The following is a 15,997-nucleotide window of genomic DNA, read 5'->3' on the forward strand; positions in this document are numbered from 1 at the left end:
TGCCAGCCTGCCCATCCTGAGACAGGGCACCACAGCCAGGCCTGGCGAGGGAGCAGATGGTGGCAGAGGGCAAAGGAGCTGGGGCTCTCTGCTCATCGGTGAATCCAAGGGGATGGAAGGCAGAGTGGGGAAGGGCATTTGTCCGTACCTGAGGCTCTCTGGCCTCCAAATGTGCATGTGGACATCTGTGGCCAGAACAGCAACCGACTGCAGCCAGAGAGACCACCTGCGCAATTGTCTCTGACAAAGGCATTGAGGATCGTGCCCCGCCATGCTCCTGTTATGCTTCATGACTGACTGTTGCTACATATTCCACCAGGGTGTTTAGGGTAAAAAAGGAAACCAGTGAAAGTGACATAAAGTCCAAGATAGCTATGGTGTGGGGTGGCCCGCTGCTACTCCAGAGAAAAGGATTCTACTGGCAGGCTGACAAACAACTTGTAGCCAGAGAAGAATATAGAAAGCCCTAACGAAATAGGGGCATGTGGGAAGGGGGGGTTTCCACATGTTTTAGTAGACTGAGCAAGGGAAGAATTATTCCATCTATCAAGCCATTCAACAATCTAGAAATTCACAAAGAGGAGAAATTCCAACCCGAGGGAGCATTTTATAATAATACCACATTAGCCCCCACAGCTTAATTCAAGGATCAGGCTCCATGGTGACCAGACAACACAACTTCTATCAGTTGTCTGTCCCCCTTTGGAAGCCCATTTGAATAGAAATGACATGACAATGTGACAATATGTCTGTTGCAGCCCTGAAGTCACCGGACAGGGCAGTCATGGAGACCGAGTGCTTTACAGATTCTCCTCTCAGCAAGGCTGCCCGTGAAATCTTAGCAAAGTCTCAAGGTTCTTCCAGACTGGTTATCACTTTTATTACTGGCTGAGTCAGACAAGCTCTAAACCAACTTGTCAAGGGAACAAGAATGAGAAATACCCAAATGAGACAGTGCTTTGTAGGGGAAAATAAACAACAGCACACCGGCAAATGCAAAGCTTTTGGAGCTACTACAAGTCACTTATTTTGGTATTTTTCCTCCAAGGGACTTTGTACTAAATAGGAATCAAATTGATTTGCTATAATAGTGCTTGGTTGGCTCTGGAGCACAGAAAGCTCTGACCACAGGACTAATAGAAGAAGATGGAGTTTCTGAGACCAGTGCAGTGGAGAAGCCAAGAGATGGACGATCTTGTAAAAACTCCCCATTCTTGATGGTTCTCCTGAAAACATCTAACCCAGAATTATCATCCCAAGAGCAGCTGTCCGGGGGAAGAACTAAAAAATGGACTTGAGAGCTCCACTTCCCAAAGGATCTTCATTAATTTCATCAAGACAAAGTTAATAATCCATGACACAAATGTTTTATTTTTTCTTGAGTTAGTTGTTCTAAACATGTTAGAGTCTTCTCGATAAATCTCACAGCTAGAGGCTAGTAGAAATTAGTTTGTCTTCTATACTGTCATTAAGAAATAAAGAAGTGGTAATAGCTACTTGGGAAACACGAATAGAATGGCTTATAAATGAGATGAATCTAGGAGCTGCCCAAATGGTTGTTGGGCGGGGTGAGTAAAGTAAATCCATGTATTTTCCTCTCACCACACCCCTTCTCGAGGCAGAGGCAACAAATGGAGATGGAGATTCTTTTCATAAAGTTTTTCATTTATATAAATATATATAAAGAGACTTCTAGAGACAATTTAACTTGTGTTAAGATCTGCATTATTAACAGATCCACCCCATCAGTCCTTACTGAGGGTTTCAAATGAGCAGAGTCTTGTAAAAAGGGCTCAATGGGTCTCCCCAGACATGGCCTCTCCTCTCCCACAAAAGGCAGCTCTGCCTGAGTGCCTGCAGGAGTGGTGTGGACAGAAAGCAGTACACAAGGCCTGTGATATGGGTCTAGACCCAAAGGAAACGCTCTCCTACCTGCTGTGTTGCTCTTACAGAGCATGCTCAGGGGGGTGCCTGGGTGGCTCAGTCAGTTAAGCTTCTGACTTAGCCTCTAGTCATGATCTCACGGTTCACGAGTTCAAGTCCCGCATCGGTCTCTCTGCTATCAGTGCTTTGGAGCCTCTGTCCCCCTCTCTCTCTGCCCTACCTCCAGGGGTTCTCTCTCTCTCCCTCTCTCTCACAAAATAAATAAATAAATTTTAAAGAGCATGCTCAGGAAGACAAGTGGATTATACCTTACAAAATTAAAAAAAAAAATGAGGGGTGCCTGGGTGGCTCAGTCGTTTAAGTGTCCGACTTCGGCTCAGGTCATGATCTCACAGTTTGTGAGTTTGAGCCCCGCATCGGGCTCTGTGCTGACAGCTCAGGGCCTGGAGCCTGCTTCGGATTCTGTGTCTCCCTCTCTCTCTGCCCCTCCCCCGCTCATGCTCTGTCTCTCTGTCTCAAAATAAATAAAGATTAAAAAATTTATTTTTTTAAATGAGACCATGTTTGCTGGAAACCCCGAACACACCTGACCACCTCCTCTGTAATGACATGAACAGGTCAGTCTTATTCTAAATGCTTTCTATACATTCCCTCACTTAATTTTTATTATGTCCCTAGGGGGTAGACACTTTACATTCCAATTTATGGGACAGGAAATGGAGGCACAAAATGACAAGTAAATAATAAATATTTCGTTAGTTACTAGAGTTCCTGGGATTTGAACCCACACAGTATGGCTCTTGAGCTGCTGCTGCTGTGCGGCTGCTACTCTTACTATTATTGCTGCTACTGCTATTACTACCAGTACTGTTACTGCACTGCTATTACTACTCTTGCTGTTATTACTACTGTTGCTACTACTAACACCACTCCTGCTACTACCACTGCTGTCGCTTCCACCACCACAAGATGTCTCTGATGTCACTCTTCCATCTTGCTCTTGATGGAGTGCCTGGGTATCAGCAGGAACAGACAGAGGGAGGTAGGGTGGCCAGGGTTCCAGGTGTGATATTGCATTTACCATATTTGATAATAACCAGCCACACACCTCGGAGCTGTGCCTTTGTTTACCCTCTTCACAGCTGTGGGTCATGTTAGTATGCTCTCTGCCAGATTCCTCATCCAGCCTGCCGGTCTCCTTTTCTCTCCTGTCCTCCTGGACACATGCTTTGCATCTAGAGTATCTAGTATGCCACCAAAGAGCCCACATTTTAGTCCGTGAAAAAATAAGCAATCATAGGCCTTAATAAGAAGAACTTCCATTCTCCCACCACCCACAACCTATACAACACATACTTGTGCAGTGGAAAGGGGCCCCTCCTGCTCTCCTCAAGTAGAAAGAGTGCAGTGACCAGGCAAGAACTGGGAAAAATTGATGCGGCGGTGGCGTGGAGCAGGGACAAGGCTGGAGAAGGATGAAGCCCATCAAGGGGAGACCACACCTGGGAGTAAGACCCTCCTAGGGTCTGACCACCCAGAGAGTGATGGGGTCCCCGCACCCTCCTGCCCCAGGCGAGGATACAGGGATGGGCACACACTGACTGGAGTCAATCATCTCACTCTGCTTCCATCCATGTCAAGAGTGTGGAGATAAATGCAGAGGCCCAGTGAAGGTGACTTACTTGGTCCTGACCTCTTCTTCCAAGCTCCAAAAAAGGAAGAAGGCAGAACAGGCCAGCAGCATCCAAACATATAAAATCTTGCATTAAGCACCTTCCACCCCTGACCCATATGCCCAGGACTCTCGGGTCCATGAGCCCTGTAGGGGCCTTGGTCCGCTCTCTTGGCCAATCCTTCACCATGTTAGAAAGACCCCAGACGTTGTGGTGGCTCCCGGGAGCAGTGGACATGGGGGTAGTGGGAATTACTCCAGCTAAAATCTGTGTCTGCTACATTCCCTCCTCAACCAAGAACATATTTCTAGTGTTTACCATCTTTTAGGGCATGTTTCCCTTCCCCCTCCCCAAACATAAGATTATAGAATGGATTTGATGCTTTGGCAAATTACACATGTACCCAGACCACTCCAGAGATTCTAATAATCCCCCTCCCCAAAATGTGTGCCTCCTGATAAGGTTAATACCAAAATGTCCTGGGATGCAACAGATACTCAGGTGGTAAATACAGCATATCTCTGTCCTGAAACCTGATTTCCACTCGTCATGCCTGGCTGGGTAAAGAAGGTATAACTAGTTTCAAATGCTGAATGGCAAGCATATCACATGCACAAACTTCTGGGTAATTTCTGCAAACCCAACTGGGAGAAATTTCCTTCTGTTATGTGTCTCCCACCAAGCATCAAGCGAAAGTTTCCTTATGCATGGAAGTCTTAATGGAGAAGTGGATTCTGAGCTGCCAATGGGCAGTCTCCACTGTGTTTCATTGCTATCCTCAAACATCCAGAGGGAAGACAACCTCTCACAATAGGTACACAACTCGCCATCCTACTCCCTGGCCCCAGGGGAAGCTAACACTGATTGCATATATGGCATCAGGTGTGGTAGAAGCACTAACCGGAAGCACTCTGTACCTGTTGCGTTGGATGGAGTACAAGAGCTAGGCATGTCATGGTCCTGCCTTCGGGCCTCCCCCCGCTCAGCTGGGACTCCAGGAATGTCCTGGTTGGCCTACACCTTAGCACTCAGCAGATGAGCTGGGACACTCCCTAGTTGTTTCACAAGAGCTATGTCTGTATTACTGACTTTCTACAGGGAAGACCCTAAAACAGTTTCAAAATGCTGACTCCCCACAGGAAGGCTCCATCTCCAATCCTGCCAGACGAACCCATCACCCACAAAGTAGTCAGCGCAGAAGCCTGAGAGACAGTAATGTCTTTACTCCCTGAACATGTAACTTTTAAATACAAGAGGCACCCAGTGAGCTCATATGGCCCGTCTGCTGACAACAGGCATAACTGCCTGCTAATGCGGCTCAGAGGCACTGCCCAGTTGACTGGTTTCAATTTCAGCAAATGACAGGGTTCCAGTAATTAAAGTTGGTGGGCAATAGTGCTCAGCTGAAGCTGTGGCACATCTTTGCCCATTACCTGCGGCAGGCCAAGGGCATGAGTGAGACTCCCTTCTGGAGGGAGCTTGACAGGCGAACACTGACCTGCAGCATCTGGAGGTAGCCTTCCTGGGGGTCACAGAGCAGGGAGGAGATGCGATGGTTGTTCCTCATGCATTTCTGGTTGTCCTTTGCAGATGGGAAGATCTGCCTGACCACAGTCATCCTGCCAAGGGCGCTGTGCACCAGATCCAGGATCTCTGGGTCGCTGATTTCCTGGGAAGATAATCAGACCCATGCTTACCATAGACTCACAAACTGTGCCTGCAAAAGGCCCATCAGGAGGTATCAATGGCCAACAGCCTAAATAGACAAAGGGATCAAGGGACTGGGCCCACGTCACACAGTTCATTAATAGGTTATTTTTAAATAATACTTGCTAACCCTCAAAACCCACACAGAATTACTCAACAGCTGTCCTGAAGACCAGAAAAAGATGTCTGTGGTCAAGCCACCAGTGCGTTAGCTTCTATAGGGTCAAGCTCTGAAGAACCCATGCTGTCAATGTCGTGGTAGGCATCAGTTGGAAGTAAAAGCTAAACTTCCTGTTGGGGGTAGCTCTGAAGAACCCATGCTGTCAATGTCGTGGTAGGCATCAGTTGGAAGTAAAAGCTAAACTTCCTGTTGGGGGTCATCTCCCTGAGAGAAACAGAACTGGTTTTCTCAGACAAAACTGACCAAAATGCCATGAGTTTCCCCTAATTCTTTAATGATTAGCTTTGCTTTTTAAGATCCGCATACAAATTTTGAAAATATATCCACTCATTCATTCACTCATTCATTGCACAAAATCTGCCCAACATCTCCTGTGTGGTTTGTTCTGTACTAAGCACTGGGGACACAGCCTTGAATGAGTCAGGCCTAATCCCACCCAGTAAAGCTCAAGGTTTTCGTAGCATGAAATAGGCTGAGTGCTGCAATAAGGAAATCTAGGGGCACAGGAAACCCATTGTGCTTCCATGTTAGATGTCTGCTAAGCTCTTTACACACATTATCTCATTTGGTGCTCACAACAATTTCAGGAATTCTAGGAGGTACATCCTATTACTATCCCATTTTGACTGAGCACTTTCAAGCATGGAAATAGTAAAGGCAGCTGGCCACAGGGAGCTCCTTCCAGAACGAGGCTTCGATGAGGAATTAGCACTGAAGCTGAACCTGAAAGATGAACTTGTTAGGCAAAGTGCTCAGAAGTATATGTAGAGGGAAGGGGCAGTTCAGAGCTGAGTCGGTGGCAGTGCTGCTGAAGACAGAGGCAGCGGGTGACACCCTGTGGCACCGGATTCCTGGAGCGGCAGCAGGGCATGTGAGTGCCTCGGGCAGAAAGGTGCAGTGGTCAGACGCAACCCTCAAGCTCCTGTTCAGGGCCAGATGTGGGGGAAGGGAGAATAGACCCAGCTAAGGGCAGTGAGGAGCTCTGGCAAGGTTTAGGTACAAAGCAGCTACACTCAGATTTCCATTTCAAAACCCTGTGGCTGCTTGCCATACAATGATATGAGAAGACAAGAAGGAATTAGAATTGCTTCAAGGCTAGGAGCAACACAGGAATGACAAAAAATACAAACTAACACAAATAAAGGGTTTTAGAGGTGGAGTCAAGTTAAGAAAAGTTCTTGTTTATTGTCTCTCAAAAGGGATGGCTAAATCAGTGGTTGGTTGCAAGTCAAAATTTGAACTGTGACTATCTGTGTTTTAAAATAGGTCTTGGGGCGCCTGGGTGGCTCAGTCGGTTGAGCGCCGACTTCGCCTCAGGTCACGATCTCGCGGTCCGTGAGTTTGAGCCCCGCATCGGGCCCCTGTGCTGACAGCTCAGAGCCCGGAGCCTGTTTCAATTCTGTGTCTCCCTCTCTCTGACCCTCCCCCATTCATGCTCTGTCTCTCTCTGTCTCAAAAATAAATAAACGTTAAAAAAAATAAATAAAATAAAATAAAATAAAATAGGTCTTAAATCTTCCTCATTACAGATGACACATTCTAGCTTTGAGGCAATGAACTGGTATAAGTGGAGGTAATAAGGTTAGAAATTAGTGATGGGGAGGGTTCAAATCACTTAAACAAGAATGTTGATGGGTGAACTGGGGTAAAGTCTCTGTTCCAGGAACCCTCTTAGGAACCTGACGTAAGCATGAAGACTGACCAGTTGAAACAACATGCTGGATCTGGGAGAAAGTAAGACATTGAGAGTCATATCCTTTTAGAATGATCGATAGATATAGTTCCCAAGGATGTGGAAATGCAGTAATCTCAAAAGAATTCAAGTAAATCTGGGTTTAAACTACTAAACTTTGTATTTCAGACCAAAGACTATTTCAGGGAAGATAATCTTGTTGGATTGGGACCAAAAGCCCAGAGGTGGGGGAAAGTGCAAAGGTGAGATGGGCCCAGAACCAGCTAGGCTTCAGGAAACAGAAGACAGACTATAGTTGAGCAGGATGTTTGTACTCTGCTCATAGCTGCCTTGCTAACAGGTCCCCTGCCCTGAGCATCCAACAGTGGGGTGAGGGAAATCACATTCTGATCAAACAGTATGTAGGACCGTACGAAAGGGCAACGATGGGCCAGTTAGCTCTACTTGGAGAAGGAATACAGAAGATTGGGGGAGGAAATTGTTTTTAACTCAAAAAACCATGAGGTCAGGAAGAACATAATTTGAACTATGCATAAGAGGGTTAATCAGAGCCCGCACACCTTGGAGAGGAAACGGGAAGTCACATACCTTTTGTTTTTCTCACATACTCATTGATTGCAGAGCCATTGTAGAGGCTCTTTTATTGAACCTCTCCTGCATTCTCAACTTCCTGGTAGGTCAGTGACACTGCACCCCAAGCGGGACCCTGCAACTCTGTAGGGAGTCTGACTTACAGGGTACATAATACCTTTCTGGAAAGCACGCCCATCATCTTCCCTGGCAACCTGCAGCAGAATCAGGGGTGAGTGGCTAAGTGAGCCAAGGGCAGCCCCAACATAATGGGGTGGGGGACTTTGCTTCTGCTCCCAGCTGCTGTGGTCTCTATACTGTTCTTTCTCCATTCTTCCTGCCCAGAAATCCTTACAAACTTGGCACAGTTCAACCCAACCCATTAGCTGCATCAATGAGGATCTCTGCAGACCCCATCTCCTATGGCCCAGTTCTCATCCACCCCCTCTGGGTCAAAGCACACACACCATCTTCCAGTGTACTCCTCCCTGCCTCCCCATCCTTCTGGGCCTATTCTTAGTGTCCAACACAGAGATAGTTGCAATCAGAATGTAAGAAGTGCAGGTAAAAGAACAGAAGAACAGAAGCAACTCCCTCGGGTCCCTTGAGGGCAATGAAAAGAGTCACCTCTTCTCCCAAGGATGTGTCCCTCCCCTTGGAGAATTCCAACCCTACACCATCTGTCAATTCCAGGAGCTCTGTGTCAGGCTCTCTCCCGTGCTGTTGGTACCACTGTGTACCAACAGAGTACAGACAGGGGTTCACTCACTCCCTGCACCCAGCCTCCAGTGGGCCAGCCTCTGGACCCATGTGAAGACATCCAACCTCTGGGCCTTCCTATGGATGCAGAAGGCTATCCACACAGTCACTTTATACAACCCACCTGGAGAACAAACTTTCTCTTTGTCCCAGTTAAACATTCCTTCCAGAGAGTGCTGGTGATGAGCCGCAGAAGAAAGATAATGTGTATATATATACTGTGTGACCTCCACTACCCTCACTAAAATCAGCAAGTCTGCAGTAGCAGCAATAATGTGTCATACCCAGATGCCTACTGGGGTGCACAGGCTCAAAATAAATCTTGCTTTTGTTTTATGACTTTGTAAGTTTACACCGCGAAATATATATTAGGCACAAACATTACATACATTAAGTATGAATAATCAAATGATCAGTGTGCCTTCTGCCAAACTAAGAAATAAAGTATACCTTGCATCTTGGTTGGATCCCTCCCCCCAAATGCTTACCCCTTCCTCCTTACCAGCAGCTAACTTTGTCATGCGATGAGTTATGTGTATAGCCCAAATAACGTATAACTTTGCCTTACACATTTTTGTTTAGCTTTGTGCAAACTAAACCACCTGCAGGTCCCCTGTGATTGTGTTTTGACACAATTGGTTCTCAAACTTTGTTGTGTATCTGCATCACCTCAGGAACTTGATAAAATGCAGGTCCCATTCTTCACCCAGCAAAGTTTTCTGTTTTCTCCATGAGCTCTCCAGATAATTCCAATATTCAACAAACATTTAAAACCCACTGGTTTAACATTTTCCTAATCTGTTCATGGCAATGGGTACAGCTTAGTTTCATCGTTTTCTTAGCTGTACCCTACTGCCCTGTATGCCTCTGTCACCATTAATCCACTCGAGTGTTGCTTACCATTGGAACATTTGTGTCCATTTGCTACTACAAAGCTTCTGTGCACGTTTTCCTTGTGCACGTGTGTTGGTGACTTGTATGAGAATTTCTCTAGGATATATACCTAAAATTAGAATTCCTCAATAGGAGAACATAAATATGTTCAAATTTACATAGTAATATCAAATCTCCAAAGTTATTGTACCAATTTATAATCATGTCTGGTAAAGAGATTTCCTGCACCCTTCCCTGCACCTGACATTATTGTAGGACTTCCTAATATTTGTCATCCTGGTGAGTATGAATTGGTGCATCATTGGATTTTGATTTCTACTTCCCTAATTCTTAATAATATTAAATATCTTTCATATGTTTATGAATTATTTGTGTTTCTTTTCTTGTATTTGTGTTTTTGTCCAATTTCCATTGGGTTGGGTCTCTTGCATATGGATTCATGGGACCTTTTTTTTTTAATTCCAGATAATTCTTTGTCACATGTTATAATTATCTTCTCCAGTTTCTAGAACGTTTAGTAGAATTGGCCTATAAACTCATCTAACCTGGTATGTTCTTTGTAGGAAGTTGCTTTATTACTCATTAACTTTCCTTTTGTATATAGGGATTTTGCTCATTTTTCCTTCTGTCCTTAGTCATGTTTTCTTCCAAAAATTCAGCTATGTTGTCCAAACTTTCCAGTTGATTGGCATATGTTGTTCACAATGTCTCTCTACTTCCTCACTCTCTAATGTATCCAAAGCCATGTGCTCCCATCCATTGCTAACAATATTTATTTGTGCCCTCTGATGACAGAAGTTTATTTTATAAATACTTTTTAAAAGGTAAGTTTTGACTTAACTGATACTTTTTTATGTGTTAGTCTTCTGTTTCATTAATTTCCACTCTATTATTTTTCTAGTTTCTTTGGATTTATTAGGTGTTATTTCTCCAACTGTTAAGGTATGCAGCTCAGCTGTGGAATCTTACACATTTTTTTCTTTTCTAATAAAGTGGTTAAGACAATAAATCTACATCCAAACATTGCTTTAGCTGTGTCCCATAAATTATACATACAAATTGTATCACTCATTTTAAAATCCCATTTTGATATATTTTTGACCCATAAGTAATTTACTAGGGATTTTTCAAAATTTTCCAAACATTAGGGTATTCTTTTTATATCATCCTATTGATTTCTAATTTAAATGCATTGTGCCCTGAGAACATGGACTGTTTGAAGCTAATCTTTTAAAATGTATTGAACTTTTGCTCTGTGGCTTATCACGTGGTCAGTCTGCATGAATGTTTCATGTGCATTAACTGTCCTGCTGTTGTTGGTTTCTGTGGTCTACTTTTAGGTCCATTAGATTAGGAATTAGTCTATTTCTTTCTGTATTCAGCCTATATTTTCAAAAATTCAAAAAACATATTCTCAGTGTTTTATTAGTTATGCATAAGTGGAGAACTAAAACTCCTTCCTGAATTGAATCTTTTATCATTATTTAGATATCCTCTTTATTTCTAGTAATTCATCTTGCCTCCTACTGTATTGTGTCCAATATTAATACAGTGATACCAGTTTTATTTTGGTTACGAGCTGCCTGCTCTAACGTCTTCCGCCTCTTTGCCATCATCCATCTTTCTCTGTCTCACACTTAAGTTGGAGACTATTATAAACAAAATATACTACATGTTTTTTACATCCATCTTTGACTTTTTAGTAGAAATCTCAATCCATTTGTATTGGACTATGATTATCTATACATTTACATTGATTTGTACCATATTATTTACATTACATCTTATTGTTTCTTTTTTGTGTGTTTTTTTACTTCCCCTTAGAATGATTTTCCCCCTATTTTCATTATTTTACCCTCTTTTGGAAGTTTTGTTCTCTATATTATTTTTTTCTTGGTTATCTTAGATATTTTTAAATGCATACTGAACAAAGCATGAGGCTAATCAGTATTTTATTCTCTTCTCTTCAACATTTCTTTCCAATCACCATCATCCTGACTAATGTGATAATAATATCCAGCATTTTAATTCTTTCTTTATGCCTTCCTATTACATATAATTCCTATTAATTTCCCATTACTTTTAGAATTTCCTTTAATGTCGGTTTGTTAGTGATAAACTTAGTTTTTATTTGCTGGAAAATACCTTTTGTAATCTCACTCTTGAAAGATAAAAATCACAGTTGATTACTAGTTTCTCTTAGCACTCTGAATTTCATATGACACTATCATCTGCCTTCCATTTTTGTCCACTATATCTGTTTCCTATGGTTGTAATACCAAATTATCACAGACTTAGCAGCTCAGAACAACAGAATTTTATTCTACACAGTTCTGAAGGCTAGAAGTCCAAAATCTGTTTCACTGGGCTGGAATCAGATGTTGGCAGGGATGTGCTCCTTCCAGAGGCTCTACAAGAGACGGTTCCCTGCCTTCCACAGCTTCTAATGGCTTCCAGCAGTGCTTGGCTTGTGGCCACATCACTCCAGCCTCTTCCTCTGTGACCAATTGCCTTCTCTTCTGTATTCTTAAATCTCCCCATGCCTCCTTTTATAAGGACACTTGAAATTGCATTTAGGACCCACTCAGATAATCCAAGATAATCTCTCTACCTCAAGATCATTAATTTAAACACTTCTGCAAAATCTCTTCTGCCATGTAAGGTAACACACAATTTCCAGGGATTTAGGCCCTGGATATCTTTGGGAGCCATTATTCAGCCCACTAACTCCAGACATTAGGAATCCATTTAACTGCCATGTCTTTGAAGAAGACCTGTGTTTTCTCCCTGCATGCTTTCTAGATTTTTCTCTGTCTAATGACGTCTCTAGGCATGGATGTTTTACTTTTATTTTTATCCTTAGGATTCCTAGATCTGGGGTTTAGTTTCTGTCAATAATTCCTGAGAATTCTTGACCATAATATCCTTTCATGTTATTTCTTCCCCATCATTTCCTATTTCCTACTAGAAATCTAATATTATCATTCTATCTTCCATGTGTCTATATCTCCCTTTCATATTTTCCATCTCTTTGTATCTCTGATATGTCTTCTAAATAATGTCTTCACATTTTCCAGTTCACCAATTCTCCCTACGTATGTGTCCACTTTGATAGTTAATTCATCCTTCACATTTTTTAACATCAACTATTAGTTTTTTTAATTTCCTGAAACTGTTTATTTTTCAATTCTGCCTCATTTTTAAATAGCTTTTATTCCTTGCTTATGTTTCCAGCATCTATTTTTAAACATATTTCAGCATACTTACTTAATAGTCTATGTCAGATAGTTATAATATCTAAAGTTATTTGAGATCTGATTAAACTGTTCTTTTCTCCTCCCTGGCTCTCACTCATGGTGGTTTGTTTCCTTCTTTCTTTCCTTTGTCTCTATATTCCTCTTTCCTTCCTTCTCTCTTTCTCTCTCTTTTTCTTTTTTTCTTTCTTTCCTTCTCTTGTGTGTACTCTTAGTTTCCTTAGAACTTCCTTATGAATTCCTTGAAGTCTGACTGGAATTCACATTACTTTATTTGCATTCACTTCTACAACCTAATCTACTAAGGTTAGAGCACTACTGACCTACAGCCATTGAATTTAATATTAAACCTTCTTCAGAGCTTCATTAGGCACCACAGGTGGTATGACTTGGGTCACAAACTCACATGAGACTCATCAATTGTCAAGAAAATTCATTCCCATTATGCAACTCCAAAGTCAAGAGAACACATTTCCTTGCTATTCCCTTCTGTGCAGTGAGTTCATTTCTAGTTAGCCTGTATACCAAGGATCTAAGTTTCTAGCTTTATGAGGAAATCTCTCATTAGGCCCCACATCTGATTGGTTCTTACACTGATCTCATGTGTTTTGTGCCCCCAAACAGCCAGAAAAATAAACGTTCAAGGTTTCTGCAGTTTGACCAATAGATTCAAGGCCAAAACTAAATCTGAAGCTCATGTATTTCCCAAAGTTTCAATTTTCACCTCATATTAGTCCTCTGTAGACATTACTTTTGACTGCTAAGTGATCCATTTCAAAATACTTTTAAAGTATATTATACCCTGCTTTTCTAGTTCTTTTGCATTTGGGGGCATCATTCAGGCTAAATACTACTAATCCTTTTATACAGAATTTTCTTTTCTTAGAAGAATGACTCCACCCTTTTCCTGGGACACACACCCACCTCCCAAACTCCTCATATGTTTTGGCTGTGTGACTAACTAAACCTCAGTTATCATGATACAATTTCTATTTACTTCATTTGACTGCCTTTCTCTAAGTTCTTTGTCATTAATATTGGAAGGAGAGCCATTTCTGAGGGACCCAAGAGAAGCACGTGCAATCTTCTCCATTTGCTCAAATCCCAACTGTATTCTTCAATCATCTCCCATTGTGCATACAAAAAGGTAAATATTCTGCAGGTCCCAAATTAATATTTTGTCTCTTGCTCCAGAAACATTTCCCTAAATTACTGTTACCTTGCCCTCCTGCAACCTAATAGCTTCCCCCCATAAATCATCTCTCATCAATATTGCTCACTCAAGAGATCATCTCTGTGAAAGATGATGGCATCTTGGACTAGGGTTGTTGCAAATGGACCATCTTTAGACAGAGCTTAAATGCTGAAGCTAGAGCACATGCTGACTATGGGATTGGAAGAGAGCGATGGCAAAGATCGCTGAATCTTTTTTCAATGTAAGAAATTTTGAAGTTTGATAACAAAAACATTGTAACAGCTAAAACAAGCAGAGGAAGAAAACGGGGATAGAATTGCCAGTGAACACCCCATTCTTCAAGTTATCAGCGGGGAAGAAAGACTCTTATGCTTTGTAGCATACTTAAAGGAAGATTTCTATGAACACAATAAAATGTGAGACCGAATAATAAAAATACTCACTGCCTCTAATTTTGTCCTGAACATGCACACTGAAACCTAGACTATCTTCATTTGGAGGCAAGTAAATTATCAGGAAACCTCCACACATCTCCTTGTACAAAGAGGTAAGACTAAAGAAAAGTCTGACAAATTCGAAAGAAAAACCAATCCTCACATCCTCTCAGAAGGCATTACTTAATTCACTGATTGAAAGCAAAATTGTCCTTCATAGAGGGCACAATAAGGAACCAAATGAGACCTGATTGTCTCCATTCAGAGACAACCTGTGTCTCTAGCCAGGGCCTCTGGCTGCTTGGGGCTGGGGGTGGCGGAGGGTGGGGGGGCTGCCATTCCAAAAAAAATGTTAAGCATACAAGTATGTGTGAATTTTCCTGTGGAGAAAGCCCATGAGCTGTATTCAATTTTCAAAGAGGCCTTTGACCCCAAAAAGCTGAGGAACAGGCAATACCAAAGCCAGTAATGGTTTTGAAAGTGCCCCTTGTTGCTAACTATGGGAAGAACAAAAACGATGAGGAAACATCAACAGAAAAATTGGGAGTTTTCATGTCTTTCAGATTCCTCTGCTTCCTCCTCACTTCCACACAGGCCTCTGAGGTAATAACAAAAACCAGAGGCAATGGGATTTACATGATGAACTATGATGCAGCTATAAAAATCACTGAGTAAACCCATAATACTACAGTATCACCTGCACCATGCATATAATAGAGTTAAGGAAGACAGACCAGAAAGGAAAAAAAGGAAGAGCAAGTTACAGAATGATACATCAAATACGGTACATTTATAGTAGAGATATGTGTAATGCAGTAAAAACAAATGTGAAGGACACATGGCAGCTTCAAGAGAATGGTTGCCATAGGGGAAATAGAGGGGAAGAGCAAACCGATTTGCTGCCTCACTTGCAGTCTTGCCCCTCCTCCCCTATGCTGCCATAACCCTAGGGTGAACAGCTGCCCTTCCCTCCACCATGGGATTTGGGGTGGTGGGACGTCATGACCGCTGCACCCACAGCCACAGGTGCATCCTGCTTGCTCTGAGCCAACCTGGATGGTCCTACTACTTTAGGCAGTCCTTGGAGAGGGGACACAACTCTATTTCTGTTCAGATGTGAAGGGGGTTCTCCTGGAAGGATTCTGAGATGGTTTGTTCAATCCTAAAATGACCACCAAGAAAAGACAGCACCTTTCAGCCTCTGGAGGTTGACTCATGGGGAAATTCCATTTGATGGTGGGCCAAGCACACTGAACACAACAGACCCCTGAGGAAACTAGTTAGCTTCTGAATCACCCTGCCCTGTAACCTCATGACCTACCTATGAGCCTCCTCTAAGGTGAAACGATAAAGCTTCAGACCATTTAACGAAACTAGATTCATACTTTTCTATTACTTGTGGTAAAAAAAAAAAAAAAAAAAACAACCTGACTGACACAGAATTTAATGGGACTTAATGTAAGTGTGTATAGACAATTATATCTGAAATGGTCAGCTTCTTAAAAATTGAGATCTCAAATATGGCAACATTTGAATGATGGACAAGGTGTTTAGATATCATGCCCTGTACCTCTTGGAAATTTTTATTTAAAACAGAGAGAATCACTGAAGAAGCCTCACTCCATGTCTGCTTGAGTAGCAAAGAGGATAAATTTTCATAATGAGGAGAAATCTTCAAAATAGCAATTAAAATGGTAAGGATCTCCTTTTTCTAAATACACGCTTTGGCAAACCTGATGCAAAACTCATGCAC

The 15,997-nt window shown here is 42.4% G+C and overlaps 1 protein-coding gene across 1 annotated transcript in view; it reads right to left on the reverse strand.

Annotated features, from left to right (window-relative positions):
- GRID1 (glutamate ionotropic receptor delta type subunit 1) overlaps positions 1-15,997 on the reverse strand; it is a 63,517-nt gene that overhangs the window by 11,832 nt on the left and 35,688 nt on the right. Inside the window, exon 6 of the mRNA XM_049645993.1 lies at positions 5,056-5,226. Coding sequence (XP_049501950.1) covers positions 5,056-5,226 — 171 coding nt within the window. The remainder of the gene's footprint in view (positions 1-5,055; positions 5,227-15,997) is intronic.

Source organism: Panthera uncia, chromosome D2, assembly GCF_023721935.1.
Source record: "Panthera uncia isolate 11264 chromosome D2, Puncia_PCG_1.0, whole genome shotgun sequence".
Classification (NCBI taxonomy): Eukaryota; Metazoa; Chordata; class Mammalia; order Carnivora; family Felidae; genus Panthera; species Panthera uncia.